General features: G+C 37.0%; 1 protein-coding gene, 1 long non-coding RNA gene and 1 pseudogene across 3 annotated transcripts; all 3 read right to left on the reverse strand.

Moving 5' to 3' along the window:
* Positions 1-5: 5 nt before the first annotated feature.
* LOC149653778 (uncharacterized) lies at positions 6-1,264 on the reverse strand. Its single transcript, XR_016370780.1, has 3 exons — positions 949-1,264; positions 403-537; positions 6-315 (listed from the first exon to the last, which is right to left on the reverse strand). It is a non-coding gene; the product is annotated as an uncharacterized LOC149653778 (long non-coding RNA).
* A 381-nt stretch (positions 1,265-1,645) lies between these two features.
* LOC149653779 (zinc finger MYND domain-containing protein 10 pseudogene) lies at positions 1,646-2,023 on the reverse strand (annotated as a pseudogene). The gene is made up of 2 exons (XR_016370777.1): positions 1,845-2,023; positions 1,646-1,760 (listed from the first exon to the last, which is right to left on the reverse strand). The product of XR_016370777.1 is annotated as a zinc finger MYND domain-containing protein 10 pseudogene (transcript).
* A 133-nt stretch (positions 2,024-2,156) lies between these two features.
* Positions 2,157-11,135, reverse strand: xmas (RRM_XMAS2 and SAC3_GANP domain-containing protein xmas). Its single transcript, XM_089846682.1, has 9 exons — positions 10,996-11,135; positions 8,003-10,691; positions 7,812-7,932; positions 7,486-7,739; positions 7,253-7,395; positions 6,495-6,638; positions 5,481-5,848; positions 3,294-4,823; positions 2,157-2,483 (listed from the first exon to the last, which is right to left on the reverse strand). The coding sequence occupies exons 2-9, from the start codon at positions 10,649-10,651 to the stop codon at positions 2,263-2,265; spliced, it is 5,430 nt and encodes a 1,809-aa protein (XP_089702808.1). The 5' UTR covers positions 10,652-10,691; positions 10,996-11,135; the 3' UTR covers positions 2,157-2,262.
* Position 11,136: the final 1 nt, after the last annotated feature.

Consider the following 11,136-nt stretch of genomic DNA (forward strand, 5'->3'; position numbering starts at 1 on the left):
CTTAATAATCTATTCTTTTTAAAATCACTAATCTCGTATTTATTTTGACATTCTGTGTCTAAAAGCAAACGAGTTAATGCGACCCAAACCTTTTTTAAATATTTTAAAATAAATAAATCAAAATATATTAATTAACTAATTAATTAGAGTTAATTTCTTACTAATCCCATTAATTTTGACGTATTTACGGGTCCCAATTCCTTCGTTTCCAAAGCATTATTACCAGATATCCAAGGTGGTTTTTCAATAATTTGTACCAAAACCATTGGAACATCGCGAACTTTCAAAATTTGGTTGACAATTGTAAGTGGTACCCTTGAATAGTTCGTCCAAAAAATAAATTAACTTAATCTTACTTAAATTAAATTTAATTAAAGGCAATAAATACACCTTTAAACTAACCTAGCAATATTATCACAAATGTAGCATAAAATTCCCAGCGATTTCAAAGCTATTGTGTAATTTAAATCGTCATTTTGTCGTTTTAAATCTGATAAAGATTCGTCCGAAGTTTCGCATTGGTTCGATGTAACTGAACTGAAAATAGGCCTAGTGTTTAAGCGCCTTGGACAGTATCTCTAATAGGGAATACATACAGCTACTTGGAATAATTGTGTCCCACGTTAATTTCTATGCAGTTTTGTGGGCAGGGCTTGAGAACTTACTACACGTCATCACGCCTATTAATGGCGTCTTTCTAACTGTGATTTCAAATGTTACAGTTGGTAGCAACGCGAGTTAATAGGCAATTGCATGAGCAAGGTGCAATAGGCAGCGAGATAGGTTATATTATTCGCTTGGGAAAAATTCGTCATACGTAATGATTAATCCATAGCTAGCTCCTCCCACAATAGCCGCCTAGATACGTTGATCGAAAAATGGCTTACTACACAATGATTCCCAGTAGCTGTATGCATTCCTGGATATCCAATAGACTTAATTCATTACTTAATGAGATAGTAGAGAACCTTCTCGTAGCAATACTCGAGAAGATCGTACAGATCATCGTTAATTGTTTCAAAGGCGTCTTGATGATATAAAACAGTTTCCAATAAGTTCAAAACCACACCTTCGTGGAATAGAGTGGAGTATAATGGAATTGAACTGTTCAAATCGGAACAGTCCTCGATAATTAAAGGGAAAACCTTTTCTTTCCAAACATTAGTAACAATTAATTCTTGAATTAAAACCGGAAGCTAAGAATTAAATCAACCCCGTGTAATTTAATATTAAAATAATTATAATTATACAGGATGTGTATATAATCAGGAATAGATTTAAATTTAGAAGTAGGAATGGATTGAACGGGGGTTAGTATTTACTTCAGTTATTCCGACTCATAGACCACCCAGTATAGAGCCCCTCCCGCCAACACGTCGTAACGAAAAGTTTAAATCATATCTTATTGGCTGCTCACTTAAACTATACGTTTTGATGACGTTGCTGATGCGGGGACGGCGAAAAATACCTTACGTAATTCCTTTTTACCTCTGTCGCTTGCTATAACCCGCCTCTTCTTTCATACCCCCCCCCCGTTCCGTTAAAAGGGGGGTCCGGGACTTTGACGCGCGCCCACATTATTAATCTGTTCTCCATTCCTACTTCTAAAATTAAATCTATCCCTGAATCTGATAAAATCAACATATCATGCCTTATTATATGAAATTAGCGTTTCTTTAACAAATTCATCTTCATTCAAAGTAGCGCTTAAAACAGCTTGAGCGGCCAATTTTGAAATACGGTTATGTTGTTCGAACCATCTGGTACGAAAAATTATCACTAGCACTTCGTACTAATTACGCAGAAACTTACGGTTACCATGGAAACGATGTCAAAACAATTACCTTGGCGATCCCATATTCTCCAAATCATAAACCTCTAAGGTTTCAACGTAAGAATCACATTCAAACGCCGAGACGATACGTGAACATTCCCCTTCCATATTTTTAATTAAATTAAATTTAAATTTAAACTAATTCAAATTAAGATCAAAATAAGAATTAAGCTACAGTTTCGCGACGTACCAGTCCACGAGTTGCGCTAAAATGTACGTCTGGCGTTAGTTATTGATTGATTTTATTTGGACTGGAAGACAGTCGAGTCTCCTTGGAGACGTCGTCGGAGTAGAGTCCCTGACCAGTGAGTGACCACGAGTATATTATTAAATAAACGATATTTTTATTTCAAAGTAATAAAAGTTATTTTTTTAGTTCATAATTTTTACAATTTCTTTAATTTCATATTAAAATATATTCACTAATTTCAGTTATCATTTAAAATTTGTTCTAATCTTTTTCGAAAAATATCGTTTGATTTTCTTTCTGATTTTAAGGAGTTTGAAAATTCTATGACGTCATCGTCTATATAACCGCTTAATTCCAATTTGTGTTTTTTATTTTCGACGAGTAAATTATGATCGTCGAATGATAATTTATGTTTCGTACTCAAGTGTGATCGTGGAAGCCATTCGGTTTCACCATGACCTAAGGTTTAAATTGATATCTAATTTCAATGTCTTTCTCAAATACTTCAAAATAACCTCGTGTTTTGCTCAAACACCTCAAAATAACCCCTCAAAATAACGCGTTCTTCTCAAATACCTCAAAATAAGGTTTTCTTCTCAAATACCTCAAAATACGTGCTCAAAATAAGGTTTTCTTCTCAAATACCTCAAAATACGTGCTCAAAATAAGGTTTTCTTCTCAAATACCTCAAAATACGTGCTCAAAATAAGGTTTTCTTCTCAAATACCTCAAAATACGTGCTCAAAATAAGGTTTTCTTCTCAAATACCTCAAAATACGTGCTCAAAATAAGGTTTTCTTCTCAAATACCTCAAAATACGTGCTCAAAATAAAGTTTATCTCAAATACCTCAAAACACGTGCTAAAAATAACCTCGTGTTCTTCTCAAATACCTCAAAATAACCTCGTATTCTTCTCGAAAACCTCAAAATAACCTCGTATTCTTCTCAAATACCTCAAAATAACCTCGTATTCTTCTCAAATACCTCAAAATAACCTCGTATTCTTCTAAAATAAATCAAAACACGTGCTAAAATAACCTCGTATTCTTCTCAAATAAATCAAAACACGTGCTAAAATAACTTCGCATTCTTCTCAAATAAATCAAAACACGTGCTAAAATAACCTCGCATTCTTCTCAAATAAATCAAAACACTTGCTAAAAAAAAATAACATCGTATTCTTCTCAAATACCTCAAAATAACCTCCTTTACTTCTCAAATACCTCAAATAAGCCTTTTCCATAAGAAAACAATGGTTCTGCACTTACCCAATAGAAGTTCATCATCCCGAAGTGTCTCCTCCAATTTCTTCCGAAACAAACGGGCTTCCTCTTGTTCCTTGGCCATAATTTCGTCCAACATCAAAAGTTCACCGCTCAAATTAAAATTTATCGCACCGGCTTGTAGTTGTTGTCCCTCATCATTCCAAGTACTAGGTCTACGTTGTTCCATTTCTTTCTTCGAAACATCATCAACCACTTCGAAATACTCTATGGTCGAATCCCTCGTGGCGTCAAGCCACTCAACAGGCAAATCAAATTCTTCGTAATCCCCGACGTCATAATGAACAGTAATCTCTTTTCCTTCATCAGGATCCGTGTAATTAACACCATCCAACATATGTCTTACGACAATAACGAAAACATCGGCCCATGGCACGTAATTCGTCGAACACTTCACCAAACAATCGTTAACTTCGGCGCAAATAACGACAAGTTCCCGAGACGATTTTCCGAAAACATTCGTAACGAATTTAAAAACCGATTCTTGTTTTAAAGAATCGATATCATCGATACAACTTTGATCGATAATTAAATCCCCGATAATTTTTTTAACTTGACGTAATTTTTCAGGATGATTCCAATTAGTTGAATAACAAGTAACTCGCGTTATAAATTCGGGTGGTGGCCACGAATGATTGGACAAATCTTCATTACACGCGACATTCACTAAATGTTCGATAACGGAATTGTAAAGACTGACGATCGAATCGATCGCTTGTATATAATATCGATTGCCACCACCACCATCACACTTTTGTTTCGACGATAAATCGTCGTAAACACGATCTAAGACCAATTTTCGAATACCGTCTTCGAGATAATCGTGTAAATATTCCGATTCTAAAACGGGTTGATTGATCGATTTTTCAACGATCCATTTTAAAGTATCGATTAAATTTTCATTAAATCTTTCGATATTTCGATTGAAATCTAAATTATTTATCGTATAATCCGATATTAAATCTTTATCGGTCAATTTATCCATAATCGATTCCAGATCGTATTGTAAATTACGATGCATGTTTTTATCGAAGTTTATCAACAAGATCGCGACGGGTATCGGTGGAAATCTGGGTTTATTTCTTAGTAAATTCGATAATTTTTCATTAAAGTTCTTAATTGTATCTTCATTAACATCGAAGAACATCGTAACCGCACTTAACCCCGTTAGTTCATGGAACAATCGATAATTTTCAATATTCCCGATAATTAAAGACGATAAACCGAAAATAGAATTGCGGTAACTTTGGCTGTATGTTACGCTTTTAGCGATAATTTGATTTTCAACACGAATTTGAATTTCGGGGTTTTGAAATTGATATTTCTTCGATAACCATTCGGCAAAATGTTTTTTACTTTCGTTATCAGCTTCTGGTAAAACTAGGGCCATTTTGAACGGTATGAAGGTGGGAGGTTTGTCGTATTTACGTATTAAAGTCGGGCAAATAGTTTCAAATACGTTCAACGGTTGGCGTATCAATAATTGGCTCAATGTTTTGATGCAAAGGCCCGATTCTAAATTACAATTATGCATGATTTAATTAATGAAGTGACTGAGGGTTTGAAATTAATGCCGACGGTTTAAAATTAATTTGAAGTTAATGCGGAGGCCGACGGTTTAAAATTAATGCCGAGGGTTTGAAATTAATTTGAAATTAATGCAGAGGCCGAGGGTTGAAAATTAATTTGAAATTAATGCAGAGGCCGAGGGTTGAAAATTAATTTAAAGTTAATGCAGAGGCCGAGGATTTGAAATTAATTTGAAATTAATGCAGAGGCCGAGGGTTTAAAATTAATTTGAAATTAATACCGAGGCCGAGGGTTTGAAATTAATTTGAAATTAACGCCGAGGGTTTGAAATAAATTTGAAATTAACGCAGAGGGTTTGAAATTAATTTGAAATTAACGCAGAGGGTTTGAAATTAATTTGAAATTAACGCAGAGGGTTTGAAATTAATTTGAAATTAACGCAGAGGGTTTGAAATTAATTTGAAATTAACGCAGAGGGTTTGAAATTAATTTGAAATTAACGCAGATGGTTATAAATTAATGCCGAGGCCGAGGAATTAATTTGAAATTAACGCGGAGGGTTTTAAATTAATGTAAAATTTAAAGTACGACAATTTGTCTAAGCAACTTAAACTATATTAAAAACAAAATAAATTCACTTACCGATGTTTTTCTTGGCTTGACATTCCTCCAAACTGACATCGAGTATGGTTTTGGGATCTTTAGTTACCCTCAAATGTTCATAGTTCGGTAATGCGAAGGGTGCAGCAGCCGGGAAAGTTCGTCGCACAAAATCGAATGTCTTTCTTTGAGCACAAACTTTTTTCCATCGCAAGAAATACTTTTTCGATCTTTGCAGCGCTTTTTTCTCCATAAAAATCGCGATTTCGCGTTTCCACTCCAACTCCTCTCGATAAACTTCTTGGGCGAGTATTGACAAGTTATCTTCCATCGATTCATTTAGGATTTCCGTCATCAAATCATCGGAAATACGTTTGATCATCTCTTCCCGCGATTGGAAATGAACTAAGCTAAAATAATTAAACGCGACGCCAAAAAAAGGGTCAAAATCGGCCGAAATTCGACAAAAATCTCAACAAAACGCTCAAAATCGGCCGAAATTCGACAAAACGTTCAAAAACCGCCGAAATTCGACAAAACGCTCAAAATCTGCCGAAATTCGACAAAACGTTCAAAAACCGCCGAAATTCGACAAAAATGTCAACAAAACGCTCAAAATCTGCCGAAATTCGGCAAAACGCTCAAAATCTGCCGAAATTCGACAAAACGCTCAAAATATGCAAAAATTCGACAAAACGCTCAAAATATGCAAAAATTCGACAAAACGCTCAAAATATGCAAAAATTCGACAAAACGCTCCCCTTCAATTTAAAAGTGGTTGAACTAATTATTACTAAACAAATTTTAATTAAAGTTGTTCAAAGCGCATCGCAATTTCACCGATACAACTCAACGGTGTAAAATCCTCTAAATGCTTTGACATTAAACATTAATCTCCTTCCCGTACATTAATGACAATTAAATCTAACTAACTGCCACTTAATATGGTACGAGAAGATTTTAAACTAACCTAATTAAACTTAATAACAACAAACGCGTGTTGTAAAGCAAGGGCAATAAAATGTTATTGAAGAAACAAAGAAATTATTAACTTACATGGCAACAGCCCTCGACTCGTTACTGATCACTTCTTCAATTACATCATGACCCGTCAAATCAGTCACCATTTCAACCCTCTCCAAATATTCCTGGCGATCTTTGGCATCTTTTAATTCGGTCACCGTTTCCATAGCAACATTCCTATTAAAATTAATCTACTAACTAGTAACTAATCTGAAATTAACGAAATACCCTCGAAATTTTAATCAAAAGATCAAAATACTCCCGAAATTTTAATCAAAAAGTCGAAATACCCCCGAAATTTTAATCAAAAAGTCGAAATACCCCCCGAAATTTTAATCAAAAGATCAAAATACCCCCGAAATTTTAATCAAAAAGTCGAAATACCCCCGAAATTTTAATCAAAAGATCGAAATACCCCCGAAATTTTAATCAAAAGATCGAAATACCCCCGAAATTTTAATCAAAAGATCAAAATACCCCCGAAATTTTAATCAAAAGATCAAAATACCCCCGAAATTTTAATCAAAAGATCAAAATACCCCCGAAATTTTAATCAAAAGATCAAAATACCCCCGAAATTTTAATCAAAAGATCAAAATACCCCCGAAATTTTAATCAAAAACATAGAAATACCCTCGAAATTTTAATCAAAAGATCAAAATACCCCCGAAAATTACTTAAAAACATAGAAATACCCTCGAAATTTTAATCAAAAGATCAAAATACCCCCGAAAATTACTTAAAAACGTCGAAATACCCCCAAAAGTACCTTAAGTAAAAGTCAAAAGTACCTTAAGATATCTTCAGTCGTCTCGAGTAATAGTTTAGTCGCGGAATCATGCACCTGAAACTCAACAATGGTATCTCTGGCGATGTCCTTCGTTAAACTGGTCAATGTGTCTTTGAACACCGCGGTCATGTTCTCCTCCACAATCTGGAACATCGTGAACAGGTTCATATTTTCCTCTTTATTCAATCATTACTTTTCAAGTACAACAACGTCTCCTAACACTCAAGTACTTACCTCGTTAATTTCCTCATTGGTCAATGCAGGAGGTGGTGGTGGTGAAGGCGTCCTAATTACAGGCGCGGGTGGAGGAACCTCATTGGGTTGTTGAACAACCACCGTCGGTTTAAACATAGGTGCGAGAGAAAATGTGGTAGGTGCAGGCGCGGGTACAAACGGAGTCGAAGTTTGACCAAATGAAATAGGTTGAGGAACGAAAATTGACGTTTGTTTTTCAATAAGTTCCGATTTTTCTTTTCCACCAACTGCAGCTGAGATTTGTAAATAATCATTACTGGTTACCGATCGAGGAACCTCAGTTGGCGTTTGGGTCATCAACTCACTTTTTTGGGCCTGATCCATTGCATTATAAGCAACTTCCTTCAACAACCCATTCACATCGAAACTATCATGAGGAAGGTACCAATTCAAAGGGTTTTCCCTCAATGGTCCTCCATTGACGATCTACAAAATCCATCCATTAGAGTTAACTCAATCAGTCAGTCAACGATCAAGGACATGACGTGAAACGCACCTCTCCTACTGAACAAGTCCTCTTGGATTCAATGTACTTATAAGATCTAAAAATGGGTGCTGCGCCATCAGGTACTCCAATTGGTTTATTCAAGGATATGCAACCACCTTCAACTCGTAACTGAAGCCAATTACAAAACTGCGTCGCCTCGTCCACGCTTTCAAAGGCCAAAATCCTTAACAATTCCTCGATGGTAAATTGGTTGGTGACTTGATTGGGTTGTCGATAAGCTTTCAGTATAACCTTCATGGCCTTGGTACGGACTTGAGCGAAGTAACGATGAGTGATACAAGCTTGTAAGTAAGTCGCTTTCTTTAACAGTGCGAAGAACCGTACGTAATTATTGTCGCTTAGCGATTGAAATACGTGATTTGCGAAGATTACCAAACTGGATTTGCGAATTTCTTCGCGTAAAGTCTGCACTTGACTCGCGATATCGCTTTCGTTAAGGTTCAACAGAATCTCGTAGGAACGGAATTCAGCTTCGTTGGGACACACGACACCCTTTTCTTCAAGATCGGCGTACAAATGTTTCAGGGTTTGTAGACACTTGGTTAAGTTTTCGTTGTTGATCTTGGGGTCAAAAACCATTACATCCTCCTCGGACAGAACCTCGCTACAATGGATATGAAATCTAGCGCATTTCTCAACAAGTTCCACAGTGTTTAAACAGCAAAGGTGTTGTTGAGTTATGTCCTTGCGTATGGCTCTTGTACGATTCCATATGAAGTCGTACCATTCCCCAACAATGGCCGTTTCGGGGTGATCCATGATATTGGTTAAGAGATAGTCCATGGTCATTTGTAGTACGGAAACGGGTCGTAACTCGTGGGATAATGGTTCCTCCTGGTCAGCGGATGACCTACTGTACTCTTTCAAACATTTTCTGGGGTCCATTACGGATTGACCACCATTTTCTTGAGGTCTCATTTCGAAACCGGATAGACAGAATTTATCCGCACGACTATAACGTTCCTTTTCGGGGCACATATCAGGGCAAGTACCGCGTACGGCCTTGGCTGTTGCTATGTCCGATTGCTTCGTGACCTTCATCCTCATCAACTTATCCCTGGCATCCAAGACACGGTATCGTTCTCCGCTGCTATTGGCTACCGTTCCCAGTAAAGCGATAAGCGGTTCTGTGTCGTGTTTTGGAGGCATTTTGGGTTGGGACGCAACTCCGCTGGACGAAGTCGTCTGAGGTTGTTGAGACTTCTTAGAGGTGGTTGTTGTGGGTTTACGTAGTTCTTTATCGGGTTTCCTGGTCTGTTGTGGATCCAAATGGTGGTCCACTGTCTTCCTGGGTTCAGCTTTATCTCTAGCTACACGTGTAGACTCCATAGAGCTTGATTGCGTCTGAGATCTACGTTTAATCAATTTGGGAGTTTCCATTGGTACGGCACCCATGGCCAATAATTCGTCATCAACCTGCGATGACCTCAGAGAAGACGATGCCTTAAATGGAGATATATCCGCGTCTGAACTACTTTTCCTTCGAACTGATCCCTCAGTCGTATAAAAAATCGGTATGGGGTCCATATTATCAGCCAATTTCCCGCCATACTTCTTGGCCCTTGCTGCGGCTTCGTGTTTGTTAAAATAAACTATGGTATGGTCCTTCTTCAAGTTGCATTTAACATGCTCAATACGTCCATATTTGTTTAAATGTTTCTTCATAAAGATCTTATTATTGTATTCCTTCGGTACGCCCTTCATAAGAATACACCGATACTTTTTAACATCGATTTTGTTCGGAGAAACCTTTTCCGTTGGTGAAGAGGCCGAGGTTCCTTGGACTGCTGCCGCTTCACCAATACGTTGTTTAATTCGACTTAATCTTGAAGATGACTCAATTTGAGAAGAATACAGCTTGTCCGGTACGTGTTTACCACTTTCGTCTTTTGCCATGGCGCCATCCTGTTTCTCAGTAGACGCCTTTGACTCCGGTTTACGGACGAAACTGAATGGACTCGAAAATGAGCTTTTGTAAGCTGTGTTTGTAGTCGAGGGCCCGAATAATGTTTTCGAGTTTGAAGCAGACGATGTCTTGGTATTCTTAGCTTTGAAACTGAATGGGTTCGATGATGAATATATGGTCGGTTTGGACTCAACCTTCTCAGGGGTCGGTACGTTTTTGTGGTCGATGTTTGGGTTCGTTTTGGCCAATGTTGTCGCGGAAAATACGGGTTTAACGGATGATTCTTTGGATAGGAAGAAACTGGAGCTTGAAGATGGTACGAATAATGATGACGCACTCGGCATCGGCGGGTTTTTTGACGACGTAGTACTTGATTTAAATAAACCAGTAGGCGGAAAAACTTTTGACGCAGTTGTTGTTGATATCTTTACAAATGGGTTAGAGGCAACATTTTCACGTTTGAAAAGTGTTTGGGATTGTTTCAATGTGGTATCATCAGATTCATGTGAGGGTTTAATGTTAATGTTTCCATGAATCTGTGTAGTTGGTTGTGCCAATGATGGGGTTGATGATGATGTATTTGTTAATGTTGCGACGGTAGTTGAACTGGGTAGTTCGGGGTTATTATCTCCTGAACTAAATAATTTCGGCGGTACTTGAGATGGAGTTGGTGGTGGGGCGTCACCACTTGGACCGCCCCCAAATGGGGAACCTTTCTTGGGACTGAACATGATGGTCACGACTTAAAGACTCTTTTGGTTCAATAGATTTCTGTAATACATGTTACCAATGGGGGAAATGTTTTGACCACAAGTAATATCACTAATTACACCAATTAATATTTAAATTAATCAGAGACAAATATTAAATAATTTTATTATTATCAGGGACAAATATTAAATAATTTTATTTAAATGAGCTTTAAAAGATTTTCGCACACAATTTGTATCGTAAATTCCGACATTGAATATCGCGATTAATAAATAGGCTTAGTGAAAATCAAAATTTGTTCGTTAAAATAGTTTTTAAGAGGTTAGAGGGGTCATACGAGGTCAAAAACGTGCGTTCGACTTACTTTTCGTTGTCCGTTCTTTCCACTTTATAAAATCAAAAGTAATTCGCTTTTAAATCCGGTTAATTTCACAAATAAAGCGTCCGTAACGGAGAAATCCCGTTATACGTTCCGTATTTTAAGCGTATTAGCTCCATTTAGGTA

Source organism: Phalangium opilio, unplaced genomic scaffold (genome assembly GCF_054372755.1).
Source record: "Phalangium opilio isolate 3A_F unplaced genomic scaffold, DU_Popi_V2 ptg000081l_1, whole genome shotgun sequence".
Lineage (NCBI taxonomy): Eukaryota > Metazoa > Arthropoda > Arachnida > Opiliones > Phalangiidae > Phalangium > Phalangium opilio.